At 38.7% G+C, this 26,030-nt stretch overlaps 2 protein-coding genes across 4 annotated transcripts in view; both read left to right on the forward strand.

Annotated features, from left to right (window-relative positions):
- nipbla (NIPBL cohesin loading factor a) overlaps positions 1–16,173 on the forward strand; it is a 29,869-nt gene extending 13,696 nt beyond the window's left edge. The window contains exons 12-49 of one of the 2 annotated variants that reach the window (XM_086173905.1): positions 53–804; positions 1,925–2,138; positions 2,298–2,468; positions 2,707–2,883; positions 3,407–3,568; positions 3,703–3,809; positions 3,919–4,005; positions 4,164–4,395; positions 4,579–4,730; positions 4,998–5,078; positions 5,180–5,280; positions 5,375–5,504; positions 5,623–5,705; positions 5,980–6,112; positions 6,426–6,569; positions 6,693–6,779; positions 7,082–7,302; positions 7,428–7,530; positions 7,651–7,749; positions 7,956–8,102; positions 9,099–9,233; positions 9,386–9,484; positions 9,588–9,641; positions 9,738–9,846; positions 9,945–10,075; positions 10,270–10,410; positions 10,526–10,619; positions 10,717–10,871; positions 11,110–11,200; positions 11,468–11,641; positions 11,773–11,963; positions 12,650–12,757; positions 13,089–13,289; positions 13,538–13,684; positions 13,794–14,167; positions 14,326–14,500; positions 14,890–15,087; positions 15,180–16,173. In XM_086173905.1, coding sequence (XP_086030031.1) covers positions 53–804; positions 1,925–2,138; positions 2,298–2,468; positions 2,707–2,883; positions 3,407–3,568; positions 3,703–3,809; positions 3,919–4,005; positions 4,164–4,395; positions 4,579–4,730; positions 4,998–5,078; positions 5,180–5,280; positions 5,375–5,504; positions 5,623–5,705; positions 5,980–6,112; positions 6,426–6,569; positions 6,693–6,779; positions 7,082–7,302; positions 7,428–7,530; positions 7,651–7,749; positions 7,956–8,102; positions 9,099–9,233; positions 9,386–9,484; positions 9,588–9,641; positions 9,738–9,846; positions 9,945–10,075; positions 10,270–10,410; positions 10,526–10,619; positions 10,717–10,871; positions 11,110–11,200; positions 11,468–11,641; positions 11,773–11,963; positions 12,650–12,757; positions 13,089–13,289; positions 13,538–13,684; positions 13,794–14,167; positions 14,326–14,500; positions 14,890–15,087; positions 15,180–15,542 — 6,323 coding nt within the window. In that variant the 3' untranslated portion in view covers positions 15,543–16,173. The remainder of the gene's footprint in view (positions 1–52; positions 805–1,924; positions 2,139–2,297; positions 2,469–2,706; positions 2,884–3,406; positions 3,569–3,702; positions 3,810–3,918; positions 4,006–4,163; positions 4,396–4,578; positions 4,731–4,997; positions 5,079–5,179; positions 5,281–5,374; positions 5,505–5,622; positions 5,706–5,979; positions 6,113–6,425; positions 6,570–6,692; positions 6,780–7,081; positions 7,303–7,427; positions 7,531–7,650; positions 7,750–7,955; positions 8,103–9,098; positions 9,234–9,385; positions 9,485–9,587; positions 9,642–9,737; positions 9,847–9,944; positions 10,076–10,269; positions 10,411–10,525; positions 10,620–10,716; positions 10,872–11,109; positions 11,201–11,467; positions 11,642–11,772; positions 11,964–12,649; positions 12,758–13,088; positions 13,290–13,537; positions 13,685–13,793; positions 14,168–14,325; positions 14,501–14,889; positions 15,088–15,179) is intronic. The other variant, XM_086173906.1, reaches the window with a different exon arrangement.
- A 152-nt stretch (positions 16,174–16,325) lies between these two features.
- ndc80 (NDC80 kinetochore complex component) lies at positions 16,326–24,814 on the forward strand. 2 transcript variants are annotated; one of them, XM_086173908.1, is made up of 17 exons: positions 16,326–16,936; positions 17,402–17,497; positions 17,907–17,990; positions 18,480–18,606; positions 18,805–18,977; positions 19,397–19,499; positions 19,701–19,790; positions 20,236–20,329; positions 20,496–20,596; positions 21,034–21,178; positions 21,368–21,573; positions 21,774–21,923; positions 22,528–22,617; positions 22,708–22,800; positions 23,017–23,147; positions 23,299–23,401; positions 24,313–24,814. In XM_086173908.1, the coding sequence occupies exons 1-17, from the start codon at positions 16,929–16,931 to the stop codon at positions 24,439–24,441; spliced, it is 1,923 nt and encodes a 640-aa protein (XP_086030034.1). In that variant the 5' UTR covers positions 16,326–16,928; the 3' UTR covers positions 24,442–24,814. The 2 variants fall into 2 exon arrangements, with proteins under 2 accessions (XP_086030034.1, XP_086030033.1); XM_086173907.1 differs by having other exon boundaries at positions 22,528–22,800.
- Positions 24,815–26,030: the final 1,216 nt, after the last annotated feature.

The raw sequence follows: 26,030 nt of genomic DNA on the forward strand, positions 1-26,030 counted from the left end.
TGGTGTTTTCAAAAATATTCTAATATAATATTCCTGTGTTGTGTGTCTGCAGACAAGCCACTGAAGAAGAGAAAACAAGACTCTTTTCCCCTGGAGCCGGGCGCAATGGGACCAGGTGGCCCCACAGGGGCCCCAGGAAGTGGATCAACAGGAGGTGGCAATGCTGGCAAACTGACCCCACAAGAGGCAACAGCAGCTGGGAATGGTGCCAGTCGCCCTCCCCTCATGGTGAGCATCGACCTCCAGCAGGCAGGCCGGGTTGATGGTCAGCTCGACTCCTGTCTGGCTGCCCCTATTCCTGCCCTCGAGGCCCAGCGCTGGCCTGAAGAACCAGCTAGTGGTCCTGCTGCAGTTGAGGGTTCTGACACAGCTTTGCGGTTGAAACCAGATGGACGGCCAGAGGTCATCAAGAACAGGGTCGATAAACATGACAGCAGGAGAGAAGGCCGTGAGTCGTCAAAGCACAGACATGATGAGAAGTCTTCAGACAGGCGGTCAGAGATGCCTAAGTCATCAAACCGAGGGGAACATGGACGAGACAGGGGCCGAGAATCTGACAGAGAAAGGAGGCACCGGAGCGAGACTGGAGGTCGAGAGAGACGGTCCCCCGATGCTCGCTGCCGAAGTGACCGAGATAGGTCGGGCTTTCGGGCTGCTTCACTTGGAGAGGCTGGTCGGAGCAACCATAGACAAGATGGTTCAAAACCAATGTCATCTGCTTCTGGCATTAAACTTCCAGATTCTTTCCCAGCTCAGCTCCTAGGAGGTCATAGTGGCGCACTGAAGAACTTCCAGATCCCGAAGGTGATCTGAGCTGACCAAACCAAATACCTACCAATCATTCAGCTGTCACTGCCTGCAATCTCACAGTCACTCTTCACTTTCGTTTTCCTCTTAATTTTTCCATTCATAATTCTTTGCGTTATCTCGGGTAGATTTTTTTTGTTTTTTATATTAACATATTAACACAAATTTCACCACATATTTGAAGGTAAAATAGCTGTTTGAATTATTAAAACATGTTTCATGTATTCCCATAATTAGAGGAAAGAATCTTAAAGAAATGCTCCACTACTGCCTCTCAAGTGTTGCATGTAAATACATGCTTCCAGTGAATGTGTGTGCGTGCGCATGTGTATTTGTGTGTGTGTGTGTGCGCGCGTGCATGTATGTGAGCGCAACATTGTGTACAATGTAAAATGCATTGTGTTAAATGAATGGAAGGTGCTTTACCAATCACATGGACGTCACATCCAAATCTTCAACGAATTTTCTAAAATCTTTATAGTCTGAGGTCAGCAAATTATTACCTCATTTAGGTTGAACCTTTATCCTACTATGTCAAATTGAGGTGATTGACTGTCTCATTATAAATTGCAGGCCCACAAGAGAAGCATGTGGGTACACTTGGACAAACCAATCACATTTCAATCTGTGAAATTTTTCCTTTACAACACAAAGTATTAAAAAACTTCACTGAACGAAATGCATCATTGTTAGTGGACAGCTAGCTGCAGGGAAACTACTGTAATGTATATCTTATAAAATTGACTTTACATTTTTCACAAATTTTAACCTGAAAAATTTGTCATTTTGAAAGTGATTAAAATGTTGTTTCCTTATTAATTACTGGAGGGAAAAAAAACTACCATTCAATGTCTTTACATGCTACATGTAAGTGTAGGATGCAGTTGCCCATGTTACTTAGACCTAGAGATAATATTAAAAACTGTGGAGTATTCCTTTAAGTTTTGTCAAGAGATTCTCACTAATTTCACGTCAATCTGTTTGAAACATTGCAGTTTTATCATTTCATATTTTTTGGCTGTGTTTTTTCTGTCCAGAAATTAATTGTAATATTCTGAACTTTTTCACTGAGTATAAATATGATAGAGGACTGACTTCCCTGCTGTCATTCTTTCAGATAAAACGAGATAAGGAAGGCGGTGTTGCTTCTGAAAGTCAAATCTGGGGCCAGCCAAAGGTTAAACTGGAGAGATTGGGTTTGGTACAGGACTTTGAGAAGAGGCCCAAGCCTGTTGTGGTCCTGAAAAAGCTCTCTGTTGACCAGATCCAAAGAATTATTCGTCACAGCAAGTCTGGGAAGAACAGGCTTTCTTCAGGAAAGTCTGGCAAGAGTAAGAACTTTATGTATAGATGTATGGGCAGTGTGTGTTTTCTTTTCACTGAAGTAACCTCACTATGATGAATCTGAAAATGTTGATCTTTCTATATGTCTTATATTCAAAGTCCTAATCCTAGAGAAACCAATAACCTCTGCATAATATCATAATTAGGTGGTATGGACCCAGCAATTCTGAAGGAGCTGCCCCCAGAGTTACTGGCAGAGATAGAGTCAACCATGCCTCTTTGTGAAAGAGTTAAGATGAACAAGAGGAAACGAAGCACAGCAAATGAGAGACCCAAATATGCAGAGGTCAGCTCAGATGAAGATGCAAGCGGAGAGGGTGAGTTCCTTTTTTATCAACTTTCATTTATCACTGGTATGGTTTTTGCTTGACATTGGTGGTGGGGGAGGGGGGATCGGGGGACAATGGTAGCTCTCTCACTTTTCTTTTACAGCCATGATAAAGTTCCCTTAACTAAGTCTAAAGTAGTTACTTCTGTGGCTTATGGTAGTATGATGAAGTTTTGTCGAGACATTAATTGATTTGAGCTTTTTTTTTTTTTTAACACTCACTCTAGCTGCAAGGAAACGTCAGCGTCGAGAAAAAGACAGGTCCTGGGAGTTTGAGGAAAGGGAGCGGAGAGGTTCAGGGGATCATCGGAAAAGTGGTCACCGGGATGGCGGCCGAAGAGGCTCAGGAAGCCGTTACAGAGACTCATCTGAGGAGGATTCACCACCGCCCAGCATGAGTGAAGGTGTGTCACATCTCTCAATGGATGAGAAGTGTTGATTAATCCATTCAGTTTATGGATTTCTACGTGGTATATGTGGAAAATGTTGTTGGGAAGACCATAATGGAAAACGTGTGAATCCAAAATGCCAACAAAATGTTTGTAATCCCTACTCTGCAGACCTTTACCAAATTCAGAATCTGCTGTCATGATAATGCTTCGGAACTGGTACTGTAACCATTAACTTGAACGAGAACCTGCCAATTCCAAATTCAGTGATTTTGTTATGTAGATTAGCAGTTTTACATTTTCAGTGTAATTTGATTCTTGCACAGCGTTGTATTTATTTCTTAGATTTGTTGTGATGTACTCTGTTGTGATCAGCCAATGAAGCCATAGGTGAAGTTCCACACGCCTGAAAATGACAGGAAAATGATAGTGATACCTAACATGGATTCCTTGCATTTTCTCTAATTCCAAATAAGACTGACACATAATGTTCTTCACCTAAAACAAAAGAGCATACTTTTTTTTTTGTCTAACTCAGTTGCCAGAAAAATGAAGATGAAAGAGAAGCAGAAAAAACGGAAAGCATATGAGCCCAAGCTTACCCAAGAAGAGCTGATGGATTCTTCAACTTTCAAGCGGTTTCTAGCAAGCATTGATAATATTCTGGATAATCTGGAGGATGTGGATTTTACCGCTATGGGTAAACGTCTTAAAGTCTTAAATATACATAGCTCATATTTGCCTTTTTTTTTTTTTTTAACAGTACCTTGCATGCTGTTTTATTCGTGTGTTCGTGTAATTTTTTTTTTCAATTTGTTTTTATTTTTTATGCAGCTACAGATGATGATGAGATACCTCAGGAATTGCTGCTCGGTAAACACCAACTGAGTGAACTGGGCAGTGAGTCCGCTAAGATAAAGGCCATGGGAATCTCAAGCAGGGTATGGTGAAACATTTCAAACACGACTACTTTATTTTAACTTTGATTTTTGGTCAAACCACCGTTGCTGCACCCCATATTCAGCTTTAAGTAACACACTGTTGTTTCAGATACCATCTGACAAGTTGGTGAAGCTGTTGAACATACTGGAGAAGAATATCCAGGATGGGTCCAAGCTCTCGACCATGATTAATCATGTAAGTATTCTCTGTCTTTTTTTCTCTCTGATGTTCTGTACAGTATTGCATAGTAGTGCCATTTATGAGATAATTGACTGCAAATATATATACAATGTGTTTGATACTTTAAAACTCTCCTGATCCAAAAAGTTGTTTGCCATGCTGTCACACCACAGGACCATGATGCTGAGGATGAGGAGAGACTGTGGAGAGACTTAATAATGGAGAGAGTCACAAAGTCCGCAGACGCCTGCCTAACAGCTCTTCATATTATGACCTCCACACATATGCCGAAGGCAGTCTACATAGAGGATGTCATTGAGCGGGTGTTACAATACACCAAGTTCCATCTTCAGAACACGCTGTACCCACAATATGACCCCGTCTATAGAGTAGACCCACATGGAGGTGAGGAAAATGGATATCTGTATTTGCATGATGCTAATGAAATCTGATTTGTGGCAGTGATTCAATTAATCCTGTTTAGTTGAAACTATGTACTTCCAACTGTTATTTTCAAAACACATTCAATAGTTAACATATATTAATTGATTCAAATATCAATATATGGCATTCTTCTTGCCCATATAGGTGGCATGTTGAGCTCAAAGGCAAAGCGTGCCAAATGCTCGACGCACAAGCAACGTGTAATTGTCATGTTGTACAACAAAGTGTGTGACATTGTGAGCAACATCTCTGAACTTCTGGAGATTCAGCTTCTAACAGACACCACCATCCTCCAGGTAAAATCTGACACACTTCAGCTACTTAGTTAAATTTTAATTTTTAAATTAAGTTAAACGTTTTTAACAGTCTGTGTGGACTTTAAGTCCATTAAGTTTGAATGTACAATCTAATTACCTACTTGGGACATTGCATATATGCTATGTTATATGTTCTTGAAAGTACCATGTTTTCCACAATTTTACTCAACAGTTTTCTTAACCACTATGTTTACTTCTCTTTTCTTTGGTTTCTCTGCTCGTTTTGTCCTTTAAACATTTCCTCAGGTTTCTTCGATGGGAATCACTCCATTTTTTGTGGAGAATGTCAGTGAGCTGCAACTGTGTGCTATTAAACTAGTCACAGCAGTAAGTTGATTCAATGTCTTAAGAAATATAGACAATCTGAACCATAAATTTGTAAGGTAAATTAGGTTAAGACAGTACACCTAATTGTTTCCTGTCTCAAGGTCTTTTCACGCTATGAGAAGCATCGGCAGTTAATTTTGGAGGAGATCTTCACGTCTTTAGCAAGGCTACCGACAAGTAAACGCTCCCTCAGGAACTTCAGGTACTTTGCTATATATGAAGTAACTATGATAGTTTGATTTGTTTGTGTAGTCTTGGATCTGGTATGATAATGTATGATGGCTTCCTACGTTAAGATTAAACAGCTCAGACCAGGATGGAGAGCCAATGTACATCCAAATGGTGACAGCCTTGGTTCTACAGCTCATTCAGTGTGTAGTCCACCTCCCTCATGACAGAGACACCTTTGAAGAGTACGACAATAAGGTGGGTGATCGACTCGAGGAACCAAGACGAACGATGCTAAATTTCAACAAATTCAGACATGGTTATTTGGTTCCTGTCTTGTCTCTTAATCTCAGCTCATCTATTTTTTCTCTTTCAGGTCGATCAAGATGTTTTGATAACCAATTCATATGAGACCGCAATGAGAACCGCACAAAACTTCCTCTCAGTCTTCCTCAAGAAGTAATACCTTCTTTCAATTATATTTTCTATTGTACCTTATACTTCATTAGACATTCTCTTGAAGCATAATAGATTTTTAAACTCTGAACTTGTAAATTGTATTTTTTTCCCCTCATCATCTTCTCTTTGTCTCAGCCCTCTTGTGGCATCAACTTTGAATCACGATTGTTATTTTTTTCCTCATTTACTTACTTAGCATTTGGTCTGCTACCTTGTTCTGAAATCACAGTGTCTTTATCTGTCCCTTTCTTGCCTTTTTCTTGTCCTCACTCAGGTGTGGCAGTAAGCAAGGAGAAGAAGATTACCGGCCGCTGTTTGAGAACTTTGTCCAAGATCTTCTCTCTACAGTAAATAAACCAGAATGGCCTGCTGCAGAACTGCTCCTCAGTCTCCTTGGTAGACTACTGGTCAGTGTCCGTGGCTTCGACTGAAAAAATTCACAATTCAAAGTGTTTTTTAAAATTGTCCTAAGGGCAGTAATTGTCTGCCAAAAAGTAGAAATTTCCCATTTGAATACCTTTTTAATGGTTTTTTTTTCCTCATCATTTTGTTAACAGACATTTAATTGATTTAAATTGAAGTATTTGCACTGGTTGTATATAATTAATGTAATATCAGAATTGAACTTTTTTCAAATACAAACGCACAGCAATGTATTTTTTTTTTTTTTTTCAACCTTCATCGTGTCATATATGCTTTCTTCTGTTTATGGCACACCAGGTACACCAGTTCAGCAATAAGCAGACGGAGATGGCTCTGAGAGTGGCTTCCCTTGACTATTTGGGCACAGTTGCAGCTCGTTTGAGAAAGGATGCGGTCACCAGTAAGATGGACCAGAGATCAATTGATCGCATTTTACAACAGGTAGGAAGACAATTTGACCTCACTTTGAAAGTATAACTTAATGTTCATACTGGAAAAAGTTTTTTTATACAAATATACCCTCACTTTGCACTTTAAAAAAAATAATCCTCTCTGTGTTTGTAGTCCCCGGGTAATGATGAAACCCAGCAGTTGCAGAAGGCTCTGTTGGACTACTTGGAAGAGAATGCTGAGACCGATCCGTCACTGGTGGTGCGTTTACTTAAGACTGGCTCAACAATGACTTGAAATTGTCTCATCTTTTTAACAGATAATATCACTATATATGTCCTGTTAGATTTTATATCAAGTTTTGCTGAAGATTTTTCCAATCTGTTTTAAGAAATGCAGTTGTACACTACAAAACCCTGAAGGCATACACACACACAAAAAAAACTAAAACTCAAAATGGGAGTTCATCCCAACATCATCTAAACATTTTTTACCAGTCATGAAAAAAAAAAACGATTCTTGGAATAATTTAGCTAATATTGTGTCTTTTTTTTCTTTTGTAGTTTGCAAGAAAGTTCTATATAGCTCAGTGGTTCCGGGACACCACTACAGAAGCGGAGAAGTCCATGCGTAACCAGAATCCAAAGGATGAGGACTCATCAGACGGACCACAACATGCCAAGGAACTGGAGACCACTGGTGAAATTATGCAACGTGCTGAGAAGCGCAAGAAGTTCCTTCGCAACATCATCAAAACTACACCAGCTCATTTCACCACACTGAAGTAAGGAATTGGCTCCTCAATTTAGTCTCTCATGTCACAAACCTGCTAATTATTCAGGCCTGCTTTATTGCTCCTGCTAAGTTACTGTATGTTAATGGTAAATTCTTCGTCTTTGCCCTTTCTAGAATGAACTCTGACACTGTGGACTATGATGACTCATGTCTGATTGTGCGTTATTTGGCCTCGATGAGGCCGTTTGCCCAGAGCTTTGATATTTATTTAACACAGGTGAGATTGAAAGTTATTTTTCAATAATTAACTTAACTGCTGATCGATATACCAGTGTTTTAGTTTATTTCCAGACTGCTTCTTGAATTCTCTCTTTCCCCCCTCTTTTTTTTCCCCAAGATTTTGCGAGTCCTTGGTGAAAGTGCCATAGCTGTAAGGACTAAAGCCATGAAATGTCTTTCTGAGGTTGTGGCTGTGGACCCCAGTATACTAGCAAGAGTATGTGTGGATCATTGCCTTTAAAGACATTTAATCATGCCTGAATTCTTCTTGATTCCCATATCAACTTTAGTGCATGATATGTAATGTCTTAACCGTAAACTTTCATATGAATTTAGTCTTGGTAATTCATGCATCTACTTGGGGTCATTAATTAAATCTTAAATCTTTATAATCGACATGGGCTGTTTCTACTACTTCTACAGTCTGACATGCAGCGTGGTGTGCATGGTCGTTTGATGGACAACTCCACAAGTGTAAGAGAGGCAGCTGTAGAGCTGCTGGGCAGATTTGTGCTCAGCAGACCCCAACTAACCGAGCAGTACTATGACATGCTCATTGAGAGAATACTGGTGAGTAGTTTTACTTGGATTATCTGTCTCGCTGATGTTAAGAAACATGCTTTCAAATCTGACAGACATTCACACCAAGTTAATGGAGGAGCTTTCACTGCTTGGATTTAGCTGCAATGCTGTTGTAGTGTCTGGTTTGTGCAGTAATAACATGAAACACTTTAAGACTAACAGCAGATCTGTGCACAAACCGGCCAATGCGTCCTTCACTACTTATTACAATTTGGCATAGCTAACAATTCGAAGATATCTTATAGTTCTGGACCTTTCAATTTACAACTTTTAGTCACTAGTGGGAAAGCTAATGACTGAAAGAATTTCCTCATGGATGTCACAAATAATTTAGATTTATTTCTTTTTTCCTTTTTCAATCCTTCCTAAAAATTATTTCAGTGAACTGCTCAATGAAAAGCTGGTATGGAAACTGATACTGTCGCATATACACACAAGCTAATGCTGTGAAGAGGACAGATTCTCCTTGTAACTGAGTTGTGTGTGTGTGTGTGTGTGTGTGTGTGTGTGTGTGTGTGTGTGTGTGTGTGTGTGTGAGTGCGTGTGCGTGTGTGTGTGTATGTAAAACACATAAATTGCATTCATAATTCCAAATCTTGTGTAATTTTAGGTGATTCAGAAGTTATTTCAATAAAAGAAAGAACTCGCAATGTTAATAGCACAATGTTGTGCAGTACTAACAAGCATAATTGAAAGGCTAATGGTAGATATGACATTAATCTTAACGCCTAATCCAACACACTACTTTTCCTTACTACTTTGAGTATATGAAGTGAGCTCACTGATATTGTTGTGCCTGTTGGCATGGAAATGCCCAGGAGGGTTCATGAAAAGTTCAATCTTTATTATAGTCCCATGCTGCCACCTATTGTAAGGATAATGCAAATGCACTTGCAAGTTTCACGTTTTGAACTGACGCTCAGCTTTTTTTTCAAATGGTGTACAAGAATTTGGAAAGTTTTAATCAGTTTTTTCTTTCTACAGGACACTGGTATAAGCGTAAGGAAACGAGTAATAAAGATCCTCCGAGACATCTGTCTGGAGCAGCCAACCTTCAGCAAAATTACTGAGATGTGTGTGAGGATGATCCGCAGGGTCAATGATGAAGAGGGCATTAAGGTAGAGATCAACTAATAAGTACTTTTATCTTCTCCTTTTTTGTTGTTGTTTGCATTTTGCAATTCCCCTGTTCTTCTAAATACATTTATTTACATTGCTGGATTATTTGTAAAGATCCCCCCTGATTATACATGTACCTGTTTACCCTATAGAAATTGGTAAATGAGACATTCCAGAAGTTGTGGTTTACTCCAACTCCAGCTCACGACAAAGAGACAATGACCAGAAAGATCCTCAACATCACTGATGTTGTGAGTTTAACTGACTGAAGTTTTTGTCAACCAAAAATTATTCATTCATTAATTTGATCCCACATATTTTTTCCTTATTCTATCTGAATGATTTCTCCCTTAGGTTGCAGCCTGTCGAGACACAGGGTACGATTGGTTTGAGCAGCTTCTTCAGAATGTAAGTGTTTTTGTTTCTTTGTCTCGTGTCGACACTTCTGAAATGTCTTGGTAATTAAATCTTTGAAAAATAAATTAAATGTACTACTTCCATTAGCTTCTGAAGTCAGAGGAAGATGCATCTTATAAGCCAGCGAAAAAGGCCTGTGTTCAGCTCGTTGACAATCTAGTAGAGCACATCCTTAAATATGAGGAATCTCTTGCAGGTATGCATATTTTTTTCGGATTGTACTTGCAGTAGTAAAATTCAATCTTTAAATCATATCAATGAAGTAAATTATTGCCTCCTTTTTTCCTTTTGTAGAGAACAAGGGTGTAAACTCGACACGGTTAGTGGCATGCATCACAACATTGTATTTGTTCAGCAAGATCAGGGCGCAGCTCATGGTCAAACATGCCATGACCATGCAACCTTACTTAACCACCAAGTGTAATGTAAGTTGCCTTATAAATTTGCTTTCATATTGCTTGACTAAGGACATGAAACTGAGGAAGTTATCCTTTTGTTTTTTGATGTATTTCTTTTCTATAACATTTGACAACACATTTTACCCCGATTGTAACGCTTTTTTTCCTGATTGATTAATTTTCATTTCCACCAATAATGAGTGCCAAATTGTTTCCTGCAGACTGCCAATGACTTCATGGTTATTTGCAATGTGGCAAAGATCCTGGAACTTGTAGTACCGCTGATGGAGCACCCCAGTGAAACTTTCCTTGCCACCATTGAAGAGGACCTCATGAAGCTCATTATCAAATATGGCATGACTGTGCGTGGCCGCAACTTCTAACGTGTTCCGACTGCATTCAAATCAGTAGTACAAGATTTACTTCATGGAATTTTAAGCTTGTAAAGAGATGACATGGTTGTCTTCCTTTCCGTAGGTGGTTCAGCACTGTGTGAGCTGTCTGGGAGCTGTTGTTAACAAAGTCACGCACAACTACAAGTTTGTCTGGGCATGTTTCAACAGATTTTATGGTGAGATACAAAAGCAGTTTTCTCATAGATTTCTGTCTGTTCAGCTACACACACACATAACTATACTGCAAATACAAATATGCCATTTCTATTCCAGGTGCACTTAACAAGCTCAAGATTCAGCATCAAGAAGATCCTAACAGCATAACCTTGGCAGCAAACAAACCATTCCTGCTGCGATCACTTTTCACAGTGGGTGCCCTGGCTCGACACTTTGACTTTGACCTGGAGGAATTCAAGGGCACCAACAAGGTAAGAGTAATACTTTAGCTGGGAACGGATCCAGTTTGAAAATTACAATTGAATCAAGCTTAAGATTGAAAATGTTTCAGTCTGTCACGGGATATTGAGGTTGAACAAATAGTAACTGCGAAGGAAGACAAATAATTCAGCATCCCAAAAATATAGTGTTTACTGATTTTAATGCTTGAACAAATACTAAATATACGCTTTCTTATCATGTCATTTCATCTATGTGTTTTGTGCGCAGGTTGTTATAAAAGAGAAAGTTCTTGAGCTGCTGTTGTACTTCACCAAACATGAAGATGAGGAAGTCAAGACCAAAGCCATCATCGGATTAGGCAAGAGAAATTGTTTTTTCAGTATTAATCTGACAAATAGTTGAATGGGCAACAACATTTTAGCCTATTAACTTTTCTTCACAAAAATTGATTTATGCTCTTTGGAATTCAGAACAATGGGACTGTTTAAAGTACAAATTGAGAAGAAAAACCAAACTAAAATTATGTATTTAAGTAGATTTTTTTCCCTTTCGTCTTTTCTTCAATAGATGTCCCGATAAAAACTATTTGTTTTTTAAGACTTTTTTTGTTACTCTGGTCTTCCAGGCTTCCTTGTAATCATGCATCCCAGCCAAATGTTTGTACCAGAGGTAAAAAGCTTATACAATGGTATCCTGGCGGACAGCACATCTTCAATTAACCTCAAAATCCAGATCCTCAAAAACCTCCAGACATATCTTCAGGAGGAAGACACGCGGATGCAGGAAGCAGACAGAGAATGTAAGTCTGTCTTTTCTGTGTTTATACAACGTAAAAACCCTTAAAGGGCTTTGCATTGCATGTGGTACAACAGCTCAATTCAAAACACTACATGTTGTAGTACAGAACAAATCATTTTAATGTTTCTACAGGGAAGAAACTGTCAAAACAGGAGGATCTAAAAGAAATGGGAGATATCTCATCAGGGATGAGCAGCTCCATCATGCAGCTTTATCTGAAACAAGTGTTAGAGGCGTTCTTCCATACCCAGTCCAGTGTGCGACACTTTGCCCTTAATGTCATTGCTCTCACACTGAACCAGGGACTAATTCATCCTGTACAGGTAAGCAATGTGAACTTTAAATACATTTTGATTAGTTAAGGCATTAAGTTCCTTACCAGCCCCTCAAACTGGCTGATCTTATAAAAACATCTGCAAAGATTCTGCCAGATCAACTCTCGTAATTCTTTGCAGCACCACCTTAGAGACAGGACTAGAGACCCAATCTGGTACTTGTATGAGTTCGGATCCAAGCTTTTATATGATCAATATCAGTGGTTTCTAGGTCTGAGTCATATGTAGTTGCTGTGTTGATCTGATCAGAAACTGCCACTGTGTTTTCTTGCAGTGTGGAACAAAGCACATAATGGAAATAAGAACCATCTTAGAAGACACTTATGACAAAAAAATAGCAATGCTAATATTGATGTACAGGATAAAGCAAAAAAAAAAAACATTGTTTTGAAAAGAACAGGGGTACTAAAGAGGTGCTAAACCCAGTTCAGCATTTTCACATTGTCTCCATGACATTGTCCTGGTCAGGGATGGCACCTCCATTGCTTTAGATTAAAAAACAAGGCTTTTAGGAAAAACTTACATATTCATGTAACAGCAGTATAATCAGATCTGTGTCCCCTTGTGAGATAAATAACTCAGAATTACATTATTGACCTGTAATGCAAACATTTGAGAGAGAATACATTTGTGTTCACCTTAATGAAACCTTTTTTTCCCCCCAATCTGTGTAGTGTGTACCCTACCTCATTGCCATGGGAACAGATCCAGAGCCTAGCATGAGGAATAAGGCTGACCAGCAGCTGGTGGAGATTGACAAGAAGTACACAGGATTCATCCATGTGAGTTTTTCCATTTGTGAAGGTTTTTTGTTTGTGACCCTCCTTTGACATGAAAAATAAAATGAAAATGGTTCACCACATATATGAGGATTTCATATGATTTGCAGGAAAACTTGAGGAATGATGAAAATAAACAGGATATGTCCAAATTTAACTTAAAATCATTGATAGATAGATTGATGTATACTGAAGTATATTAGCCTACTTTGGGATATTATATACTTTTAATCAGGATGTTGTTGCTTGTAACTAGGTCGAAAAGTCTTTCCACTTGATTCTGAACAAAAAAGTGCTGCATTAAAAACTGCAATTGTATTTCCATTCTTTACAGATGAAGGCTGTTGCTGGAATGAAGATGTCCTACAATTTGCAGCAGGCCATTGCGTTATCTCGTAGGACCATCATTAGGGGCTTTAGACAGGACGAAGCCCACACAGCACTCTGCTCCCACCTCTTTACTATGATCCGAGGAAACAGGCAACATCGGAGAGCTTTCCTTATCTCACTGTTGAACCTCTTTGATGACAGTGCTGTGAGTACATCTACTATCACGAGTGATGCACTTTATAGTATTAGCGTTGGACAGCTGTGTTAATCAATTGCCTTGAAAAGAAATACAGTAATTAGGCATCAGATTACACTTTTAAGTACTATCTTTATGGGTTTAACTTTTGTAAAATGTCAGATTTAATTATTTTGCAATCTCACAGTTACATGTCCTGCTTGTTATATGGTCTAAAAATAATCCCCTAACCTTCCTTCCATTTCTTCTTAATGTAGAAGACGGAAGTAAATATGCTGCTGTTTATAGCAGACAATCTAGCCTGTTTCCCGTACCAGAGCCAGGAGGAGCCTCTTTTCATCATGCACCACATAGACATCTGTCTTTCTGTGTCTGGCAGCAATCTTTTGCAAACCTTCAAAGAGGTATGGTACTATCTACCAAAAGCAAGGGGTCATTATCTTGAAAAAAATGGCTTAAATTAAATAAAACTGAAGATAATTACTACGGATAACTTTTTTTCAATTTGTTTAGCTTCTGCTAAAGGAGCCGCGGCGGAAGGTGAAAAAAGTAAAGGAGTGGAAGCACCCATCAGATGGGGAGAATGAAGAGGAAAAAATGAATTGTAACTCCCCTAGGAGTAATGACGATGAAAACAGCAACAGTGATGATGAACATGACGACGTGGTACGGCGGCCCAAAAAGGCCAGAAAACCAGTAGCAGACTCAGAGAGCTCGGAGTCAGATTCTGAGCTGGAGGATTTGGATGTGGAGGATGCGGAAAAAGTAATAAGACGGCTTCCAGAAAGTGCCACTGGTCTCTTGGACTTTGCTAATGCTGTTCAAGGCATCCTGTTGCTGCTGGTGCTCAAACAGCATCTGAAGAATCAGTATGGATTCTCTGATGGGTAATAGCCACAGAATATTATCTCCTATTTTAAGTAATATATCCACTTTTGGTGTTGGTTACTTTCACAACTCTGGACATTAAATAATCTTGATGCTCGGTATACCGTTGCCTACTGCCACTTTTAATTAATTTATTTTTTGCTGTGTCTCTCACCAGTAAAATCCAGAAGTACTCCCCCACAGAGTCAGCCAAGGTGTATGATAAGGCAGTGAACAGAAAAAGCAATGTTCACTTTAACCCACGACAAACAATGGACTTCATCTCCAACAACATTGCCCATGCCTCGTTGACAGATGATATCAAGAGGCGTATTGTTAAACAGTACCTCGATGTAAGTCATCAGGCTTGTGTATAATGTCAAAAGATGCTGGCCAGATAGCTGAAACATTGCACAGCTTTCTTTTGCAGTCTGATATAATCCTGCTAATTATCTTTTTTGTGATGCCACTGTCATACATTGATATGAATATGTTAAAGCTATTGATGAATACATGTTTAAACAATAATCAAAAATTTAATTTTAAATTATATTAATTTTAAGTTTCCTCAGTTGCCACAGTGGGTCTCAGTATTCTCACCTTTGCTTTACCACCTCAGAAGTAATGTAAAATCACTGGAAAATCACTGTCACTCATGCAGTTTTTTCAGAGGTTCATGTTTAAAATGCCATCATGTCTGAAATAAAATTCTCGACTCTTCCTTGTCATTTCACCCACACAGTTCAAAGTTCTGATGGAACACTTGGACCCAGATGAGGAGGATGAAGAAGGCGAAGCATCTGCCAGTGCTAACATCCGTAACAAAGCCATAAATGCCCTACTTGGGGGCTCTGGGTCTTTATCAGGCCCAAGTCCACGCAACCAGGCGGGACCAGAAACAGATGATGACTACAGTGATGGTGATGAAAGGACCCCAGGGGTGAGATAGATAGAAGCTCCTGATTTTTACACGCTACTATTCAACAATTTATTGGAAGAAAATGTGCAATTGTTTCCCCCTCTTCTCCGTAGTCTTCTCGAAGGTCAAGGCGAGCAGGCGACTCCACAGATCCTGGCCGTATGAGTGAGACAGTGGATGCTATGGATGTGATTGCCCTTTGTTGCCCCAAATATAAGGACCGGCCACAAATAGCTCGAGTTGTCCAAAAGACCTCCAGTGGATACAACATCCATTGGATGGCTGGCTCTTACTCCGGGCCTTGGGCAGAGGCCAAGAAACGCGATGGCCGCAAACTGGTGCCTTGGGTGGACACTATAAAGGAGTCGGACATCATTTACAAGAAGATTGCCTTGACCAGCAACCACAAACTGAGCAACAAAGTAGTACAGACTTTACGCTCACTGTATGCAGCGCGGGAAGGAGGAGCTAGCTAATGGCTCCTGTTTTTTTTTTTTTTTTGTTGTTTTTTTTTGTCCCCCCCCTTTTGTTTATTTTTTGGTCCCCTTGCTCCATTCCTACCTTATCAGAATACTCTTCTCCCTCTTCTTCCTCAACCTGCCACCTCCAACAACACAGCCAAACTTCACTGGATTCCTCCCCTCCTCTCCTTCCTCATTTTTGTAAGAAAACACAAAAGTGCAAGAATATTTGACACTACATACTTTTACATGAGTCATTCTTGCAAAAATGAAAAATGACACAAAACATAAGACTTGTTATATTAGAGTGACTGCTCATGTTTTGTTTGTGTACAAGTGCAGAGGATAGAATCCAGAAGGCATTAAAGGAATAATTCACCCAAATTATCCCTTACAAAGGCTATCGAAAAAGAGACCTGGAGGGAAATGTTTCGTCAACATTGTTGTGGGAGCTCCTTCGCTGTTGTGCAGCAGATTCTAGTCGCTCATTTCTACTCCCACTGTATCATAGTTTAACACGAAAAAAAACTAAAATGTTTATATCTCTGAAGACAAAAAACTGTAAAAAAAAGAATAAAACCTTAAGTGAATGTTGGAAATTAGTCTTTTTGATGTTCTTATTAAAGTGTTTTTGGAGTTTATTATACTACTAGCACCTGATGGTTTTTCCTTTTAGCTTTTAGATATTTGGAAAAAAAAAACAAAGGAAAAAAAAATAAGAATTTTTATTTTTGTTCACTTTTATTTGTCCATGCTGTACAATGGCAGAGTCCTCTGAATATAATTTATTCTATTTCGACCTACGCATGCAGTATATGTGGCCTATTGCAGGAGGATATTTTGTAAATGTAGATTTTGTTGTATTAGGTCACCCTAGTAATAAGAGGAAAGGGGATTCATAACCTTTTGGTGGAACAAATACTGCAATAAATTTTCTACTTCTCTTTGTCAATTGTCTGCTCAAAGTGTTAATATGTTTTCATTTCACAATGTAAATTTATAAAAGTTAAACAGAAGGGCAGCCATTTGAATGGGTTGTTTAGTTAAAGTAGGACTCACTTTTATGTAATTATACATTGCTTGTTTTACAATGAATAATCCTTATATCGCAATGTTTTTATTTGAAATACTAATGACTAATTCTTGTAACATATTTGGTGGTTCTCTCAACAACAAGACAAAAACCATGCAAGTCCGCCACGTTTTGTCTCCGCTTATTCGTATGGAGGCGCTGGACAAACGCAGACGGCGGAACGAGTCGCAGTTGGACCAAACGGCTTTCCGTACTTAAACGTCACCAACTGCTGTTTTGAATCTTGGCGGTATCTCTTTTTTTTTCCCCACGATTTTCCGTTGTCTTGGTTTTCGGCAATTTGTGAACGCCAATTCAGGCTTCGAGATATGGAACGGTACGCCCTTTATATCTTACATTTATCTTCCAATTAGAGTTTTCGTGTGTGGCTTTTGATATTCGCTGTTTCTAGTCTTCCCGTTTTTTTATGTATTAGCTCATATTTATCCACGCTTCTGCTATCGTTACATTTCGTCACCTGTTCTCGTTTTTTAAACATTGAGCAACAGCAATGCACCAAACGGCAGTTATTTATTATTAAAATGTGGAATACGGTTAATTCCATGTATCGAGTTCAGTGTTCACTCTCGGCTGAGCGGCTTTGGCTAGCTAACTTTGCTAATTAAAGTTACGGATGAAAACAGACTCCCTGTCAGATTTCCAGTTTTCTTGGTCATCGTAGTTAATGGCATCGACTGCAATGAATAGGACATAGGGATTCTATTTTTGTCGTGTCACTTCGTTGTGTGATGACATTTTACGGTTACTTTTTTTTTCTCTAATATTTATTCAACTTGCCCAGTGGAAGAATGAGTCGTGGGACAAGCAGGCAACTGGACCTGCCCATGCGAGTGCAAGACTCCAACAGGATGAGCATGGTGTATACAACACCACGGAGGTTTGTGCATTCATACTGTATTGATTGGAAACAGTGGCTTCCTTCACCCCTACTGAGTCACCTATTGTTACAAATTGTTAAGTTTATAAAGATTGTTAACGAATCCTATTCTTGCTTAGTTTGCACTACAGTGACAATAGCACTGCAGCCAAACAAGTTGGTTCGTGAAGCCAAATCTCGTCCAGATGTGTAATATGGAATTGTTACCCACCAGATCATCATATTATAAGACCTTAATAGAATACATGTTTACTAAAATACAATGTTTACATTGCCTCTTTAAGGGCAGGAGGACTCTGCCAAGAGCAATGAAGATAAGGATTTGACTTTTTGTTTGTTGTTAGGCAATATGTGGCTAAAATTTGTTTGAGAAATATTGCAATTGATGTATTATGTTCTCTTCTTTTAGTAAACAACCTTCGTTTGGAAAGCTCAACATACCTAAACCACAGTCTCTTACATCGGAGAGGCGGACCAGTTTCTTCGGCGCACGGTATGGGAGCAGAATAATTCACAAACAACAATGAATCTAGCACATGTTAAATCATTGAGGCTTGAACTAACGCCTAAGCATTCAAATTAAACAAAACAGTATTTTTGAAATGGTATCTCTTACATAGATATAAAATTAAATTAACCATTGAAATAAAATTCCAGCACAAACAGTCTCCTAATTTTAAACTGTCTCAGATTTTGAAAGGCACTTTGGAAAAATACTCAGCAAATATTTTGGTTGTCTCAGCTTTTTTATTACTTGTATTTGCTACTAGTTTATTGAAATCGCTGTTACAAAGCAGAGATAAGTGGGTGCCAAGTGAGAAAATTAAGGAAAGTTTTCTTTTCCTAGTTTCACTGCAATTAAACTTTTCTTTCCAGTACTTTTCATTTCTGTGTGTAATCCTGATTAAAGGGCTCTGAAGTGATAACTGGATTAATCGCATCACATATCTAAACTGTTCTTTATTTATTGGTGGGACCACAGCACCAGCGGAGCTGGCATGCCACGCAACAGCACCACATCGGTGTTTGGAGGAAGTGAGAAGATCAAAGATTCACGTCCCCTCCATGATAAAGTCTTCGTCCAGCAGTGTATCAGACAGCTGCATGAGGTAAGAATCTTTTATCCAGAATGATTTTGTCTAATTTGACATCACCCCACTGTTAGTATTTAACACAGATTTTCCAAGGTTTAAGGGTATGGGCTATTTCTTTAAAACTCTGGTTAGTTTGCAGCAAAATAGTTGCCGGTATATCGGTGTTGTTTATAATGAGGAGATTCCCTTATATGCCCTTTCAAATATCTTTAGTTCTTGACAGACCAGGGTTACCCAGGGATCTTGTCACCCAAAACCCTCCAGTCTCCCTCAACCAAGGAGTTTGTGAAGATATTTGAGTTCATCTACCGCCAGATAGACCCTACTTTTGAAATGCCCAACTCAAAAGTGGAAGAGGAGATCCCAGCTCTGTTGAAAGCCCTCAGGTATTCATAAAATATCATGGTACTGCAGTTTCTTCTGTTATTTGTGGTGGTTCACACTGTTAAAATGCATTGGCATTCAGAGCACAATCCTTCTACTTGCATTTATTAACAAGATTGACTGTAACACTTTTCACATTGACAAACAAAAAACAACTGCATAATCAGTTTTTTTTCCCCATCTCGCTTTCCGTGTTGAAAATAATTTCAATAAAGAATAGACTGCTGTTGTTAAAAGATTTAAGCTACAGTTGAAAATAATGTACACATATATGACCATAGGGTCTTTTCAAAAGAACAATGTAATGAAAACTTCCTCGTGAAAAATTCTGCATTAAGCTTACAAGTTGCCATTTCATGCCATTTCTCCTTCCATTCTTAAATTCATTGCTTAGCAGACCTCTTTGTTCTTTTGGCTTCAGGTATCCATTTGTTCTGTCCAAGTCTTCAATGTATTCTGTTGGCGCTCCCCATACGTGGCCACAGGCACTGGGTGCGCTCATGTGGCTAATTGACAACGTTAAGGTGAGATATAAACATCGACAGTAACAAATATATTAAGGACTGGTTTTCTTTCCTGCTTGATAGCAGTGATGCTGATCTATTTCTCCTGCATCCAAATTCATTCTATCATGTATTAATGTTGCAGAATGGCCTTGATTTTTGATCTCTTCTAATTTTACAACTTTTGCTGAATGTTGTATTTTCTTGTCCGTAACGTGTCAGATATACTGGAGTATGAGTAAGCAGGAGCTGCTGTTCAATGACATTTGCGAAGACAATGACAACATTGAAGAAGGGGCTGAGTACATCAAGGTAGATTCTGCCTCTAAACTATTTATTAAATGTAAACAAATGATTAATTTGAAAGAAAGATTACATACAATGGTCCCGCTAAGCTGTGCGTTTGCGCAATCGCACACTGCTCCAGCGTTCTCCACGCACAGCAAAGTGCGTCTGTAAATTAGTTAAACACATTTTTATTATTTACAGTTCGGCTTGTATTTTTTTTCTTGCACTGCATATTTTCACTCTGCGCTGAGAATGCTGGAGAGGTGCATGATTGTGTAAGTAAGCAGCTTAGAGGGAACACTGATTATATAGTTATGACAAGGTTTTCTATTTGTCTAAGGGTTTAATAGATCGTTGTCTTCTTGTTTAATGTAACTAAAAGATTATTCTCTGAATAGACTACCAGCTACACAATTGTAAAACATTTATTCTGTCTCTTTTTGTGCTTTTTAATTTGCTTCATTTTCAGTTGTTCCTGGACTATACAGCAGAGACATACTCCAAATTCATGCGGGGCAATGACAGCTATGAGAATGAGGATGAAGCATTCCTCCACAAATTGAGTACTAGCTCTCTCCAATTAGTTGATACTTAGCATTGAGCTCCAATGCATGTTTTATATTTCAACAACCACTTTTTCCTTTTTACAAAAACATATTTGGTTGAATACTAAATCTTCACAGAATTAGAAATTGCTGAGGGAATGAAGAGCTGTGTGTCTGTTCATAGAGAGGCTTTACAACGTTGATGAAGCCCTGCTGCAGACCATGGAGGAGAAACACAGGATTTTAAGTGAGGAGGTTGAACGGCTGGAGAAGGAGAACCAAACGGTCTGAAGATTATATACTCACACATGAAATTACAAAATGTTACGATCTTAAACCTCTCGTTGTGAATTTGAAATCATGACCAGTTCCAGTGTTTTGTCTTGTTTATTTCACCCCTTAAAAAACACATTGTATTGTTTCAAAAAACAAAAAGCAAATCCTTGATCTTGTAGCCTTTCATTAGTACCTGAAAAAGGTGAACTTTGGAAAAATCATGTTAAATGTCAATTCTGTTGATAATATGGTGACTATTCAATAATATTGTGTCTTGCTCCTATATGCCCTGTCACTTGAACTCAGATTATTCAAATTAATTTCAGCCTGTCAGCTATGTATTAAATCAATATCACTTATATTTTGCCATTTCTTTTTCAATCAGTCTCTGTTTAAATGGTCTTTGGTCATGATTGATTCAATGTTGTTTTACCTCCTCTGTATAGGACCGTTTGATGACTAAGAGGATGGAAAAGATGAAGCTGCAGGCAGATCTCAAGAAGCTTCAGACCTTTCGTAGCAGTCTCGAGTCCTTTGAACCAAACCTGGAGAGCAGAGATTTAGAACTGAAGGAGGAGATGGACAACACTGGTAAATAAGGGTGCTAATTTAATCAAACAGATTCACACAGTATACTGTAGTATTTTTAAATACATTTCTGTGGGGCCACATTTTGACTTAGTTTTTTGCAGCAGTTTTAAACATTTACTTTCTCTCCGAACTGTGAATTAATTTCAATTTTGACTTGATTTTCATAGTTTTCCACTGTTTATTTTTCAGTTAGGCAACTAGAGTCTTTAAAACTTGAGCAAGATGATCTACAGCTCCTCTTGAAGAACCAAAAGTTCACACCGGCTGACATAGAGAGAATCACAAGAGAGAAGAAGGAACTCCAGTTGACCATCTCTAGTCTCAGCAAATCTCTTGAAGAAACTGAACAACACAAATGGAATGAAGAGATCGCTTTGGCCAAAGTGAAAGAGAAGGTACAGTGCCTACATGGAGTATGTCCTTCAAGATGACCAGTGTGTTTGTGTATTGGACACAAGTTAGGGCTGGTCAGCACAACTGACGCCCCCCCCCATATGCCTGCCCCCCCCCCTCCACACACACACACACACACACACACACACACACGCACACACACACACACACACACCTGTTCTGTTCACTAATTTTCCTCTAGGCGGAGTTGAAGCTAACAGAGTACCACAAGCTGGCTCGGAAGCTGAAGCTGATCCCACTGTCTGCAGAGAATGCGTGTGGACATGATTTTGAGATCAGGCCATTTGAATCTGGATCAGCCGGCATGGTTCAGCATAAAACACAGATACAGGTACTTGACAAAACGCATCATCTCATTGGTTTCTCATAGATTACATATTTTCTGACAAGTAACAATAAATCTTAGTAACTTACAGGTGATAAACTTCAATATATTCCGGTTTCTGATTTTACTGTTAGTATAATTATTTGATTGGGTAGTTCAAGATAAATGTACTGTCTTCTTCTCCTTTCGACTTTTTCCTTCAGGCTTCGCCATCGCGAATCAACCTTCTCCATCCAACCCTATTCTGTGTATCCTCGTTTCTCACATCACACCAACTACCTTCATATCCTCTCTCGCTATGTCCATAAATCTTCTCTTTGGTTTTCCTCTAGACCTCCTGCATGGCACCTCCAATTCCAGCATTCATTAACCAATATATTCACTATCTATCCTCTGTACATAACCGAACCATCTCAGTCTGGCTTTCCTGACCTTCTCTCCAAAACATCCAACATGTGCTGTTCTTTTGATAGACTCATTCCTGATCCTTGTCACTCCCAAAGAGCACCTACATTTCTGACATTCAGCGCTGCCTCCTGTCTTTTCGTCATTGTTACTGTTAAGATATTAAAAGTGCTTTAATTGCTTTTATCTCCACCGTGTGTTATAGATGCTCTTAAGAAAGCTGGTCAGTGATGTAGAGGAGGAGAACAGTCGAATTGCAAACACAAAACTCAGTCTGGAGGAGTCCTGTGAACAAGTACAGTATTTGTTTTTTGTTATGAAATGCCCATTCAATGGAGACAGTCGTTCTGTACTGATAATAGTTGTCTGTTTATGTGTCTTCAAGATCAGTTCAAACATCTTGGATAAATCCAATGACCTGAAGCTGCTGAGGGAGCGGATCCGCAAACTTGATGAACAATTGGATTGCAACATGGAGGTAAGCCTTGTTGTTGATACCAACATATACTGAAAGAGATGCTTTTTTTCCACATCCATCATGTGGCAAATGCAATGTTAGTTGCATAGTTTTATATCTTCTGATTGGAAAAAGATGGTTTAATTTAATGTGTCGGACCAGGAAATAAGAATAAACAAACATTTTCAAATTTTGTCAGTGTTTTCATGTCTGCGACTTAAAAAAATGTTTCTACAGGATTTGGCCCGAGACGAACAAGGGTGGGCAACAGAGATGGAGTCAGCAGAAAATCATCGCAAACTTCTTGAGAAGAAGGTTAATTTTGGTTATGATGAAGCCATGCAACAACTGAAGACCGCGCAGCAACAGTAAGTTAACCCTATTTGTTTATCAATACTGTAAGCAAAGAGATGGTCTCCTTTCCATTTTTCTGGATCTTAAATAAATAGCAAAACAAGGACATCTCAAAAGTTTTCTGTAGTTTGTTTTCCAGCAAAGCGAATCATTTGACTTTTTCAGGTACCACCTGGTGCTGCAGGAAACTAATGAGGAGAGAAGAACAGTTGCCAACAACCTCGCATCAGTGTTCACCACAGCAGCAAACCACCTGTCCGATACAGAGGTACGTCACAGCAATGTGTTTCCCTCTGCTCTGTTCTGTAGGAGTTGCAGATTCCGGTAACTCTAAAAACTGTCTACTATAAAATTCATATATCATTGCCTGCAGACTCAGAAAATATGAAAATGCCACCACCAGAGGGAGTTTTTACTGTTTAAAAATGCTAAAAATCTAGTGTTTGAACTGCCTTTATTATGTTATTTGAGCTGAGTCTTATATAGACAAGCCTTTATTTTCTAAAGTTGCTTCCTAAACATGTCTAAGAAATTTGCATTTTCAACAAGAGCGTTGGACATATCTATGGACTGTGCTAATGGTCCCAAGAACTTTATTTACCAGACAGAACGGTGGGGAATCGCGAAGCATTTGTGTTTCAGTAAATTCGTGATGCTGAAATGCTTGCTAATGCCTCAATCTGAGTATTTCTTACACACAGGAGTCAATTTCTACAGTTCCACTAGTTTACAATTTCTCTGTATGATTGTACACGACACACGATTGTAAAACAGAATTACTATCAAACAAATGGGGATTCATTTATTGTCTTTAAGGCATAAACAATACAGGAAAAATTATTTGAATTATTTCACTGTTGTTCAGATGTTACTTTGGTCATTGGTGACTCAATGCCTTTGGGGAGTTAGAGCATGAATGAAATGCAGAATTATTGCTACAAAGGACAGTTAGGCAGAAAGTAGGTAGTTTGATCAGGAGCACAATTCAAATACAGTAAACTAAAGTACTTTTCTCAGTGCTAAAATAAAAACAAAGAAACCTTGTAGGTTATTGATCTTTTAGCATACCTTGCCTAAATAACAGAATCCAGTTACTCTTACCCTTGTGTTTGCTTGGATGAGCATTATTTCATGCTTGTTTTTGTTCCCGGGTTGGGTTTTATGGTTCCTGTCCAACAGAAGTGGCTGGAGGACATGCATGGCCGCGTGCAACGTACCTGCACAAAGGCTTTAGAGGAGGATGAAGCTGTTGTACAGAAGCTGCGGGAAACTTTGGAGAACTTCACGTGTAAGATGAATAGTTTATAAGGCACAGCCTCAGGACAGATTGTGAAAGTTGGAAGGCTGTGTGAAAGTCGGTGTGAGGGATTCTTCTGCCACTTTTGTGCTTTTTGCTTTGTAAAAAAATTGCTTTCATCTTTAAATGATAATTTTCTTTGAATGTGTCAAACAACTCTACATTCATCACAACAAGCACACAATTTCCTTGTTTTCCTGCTGTCTTTCTTCCTTTGTATCATTATATGTTTATTTTATTTTCTATGGTTTTTAATCATAGATTCTAAATACAAGTATTTGCATCAAATTAGAGATTTTTTGGTCTTAAGAGAGCAGCTTGCTAAAAACTTAACAGTTACCTTGTATTTACAAATGCTTGATATTCTTTCTCTTGTTATTCATTTGTGTTTATGTGCAAAATAAAACCAACTTGTTAACAACACTGGGTTAAATTGTTTTAGATGAAGGCCAGGATTATGTGTAGATGGTATTTAAGATATACTTTAAAATAGTCAATTACAACAAGATGATTTCAAGAGCACAGCTGGTGAAAATGGAGTGTAGCTGTAGTTGTCCCACAGGCCAATAGGGGGAAGCACACACTACTCAATTCAGAGTGCACGAAGAGCAAACGGGATTTTGACACCTCAATTTTACTCAGTAAAATATTAGTGCGTTTTTCCCTTTTCCTGATCACTATAAGCACTGATGTTCAGTTCTTTTTGTGGGCTGGATGCTTCAAGTTTAATTAAAAACAGTATATCAAGCATTGTCAGTCTGGTTGAGCTGATTTGCATCCAATAAATTGGTGATGAAAGCTCAAATAAAACATGCAAAATAACAATTTTGACTTGGAATTATAGTAATAGAATATGCAAAAGTGTAATTTCATTTAATTGATTTATCTGTTTGATAGCTCAAACAAAACTATGGTTTTCATTTGTGTCAATTGTTTAGATACTTTTAACTGAAATGGTTCCACATATCAGCCAGGGTGCGTTAAAAGACTGCCTCATTTGAAAAGGAAGTGTCTATAATTGCCTGGAATTCTGGCAGAACAATCACTGGGCTGCATAGCTGGGAGTCAAGACGAATGGAAAGTTAGCCATATGTTTCTGCTTTCACTCAGTGTACATGTTTCTAATGTCCTCTGTGTGCTTATTTATTTCATTCTCCATTGTTTATTGATACACCGCAAACAGCACCAAACGTAAATACACGAAAATACCAAACACTGGGAAAGAAATGATTTTTTTTTTTTTTTTTTTAAGAAAAGATTCTAATTGAAAGATAAATAGTTGGTCATTGTTTTTTCACTGACATTCTAACATTTACAAAAGTTGAAGTTTAAAGGCCAATGAGAATAAATATTGTGGGTATCCCCCCCCATTCCTGAGCATAATCCTGCACCTGCTCAAAGAAATGGATAAACAGTTTGTCATCAGCTTCTATAAGCCACGTTTTAGCCAAAGCAGACACTGGCAAGAAATACAGATATTTCACTCAAACAAAGTCTTTCCGTAACATCGCAGTGACTGGGTCTCAGGAGCAGGAACAACAAAGCTACAGAAAAACAAAAGGGGGGGGCGTTCTTTTCCAAGACAGGGGATTCAGCAGAA

The sequence above is a fragment of the Fistularia commersonii genome, chromosome 26, assembly GCF_037954325.1.
Source record: "Fistularia commersonii isolate RoL2024-O1a breed Wild chromosome 26, RoL_Fcom_v1.0, whole genome shotgun sequence".
In the NCBI taxonomy this organism is placed as follows: domain Eukaryota; kingdom Metazoa; phylum Chordata; class Actinopteri; order Syngnathiformes; family Fistulariidae; genus Fistularia; species Fistularia commersonii.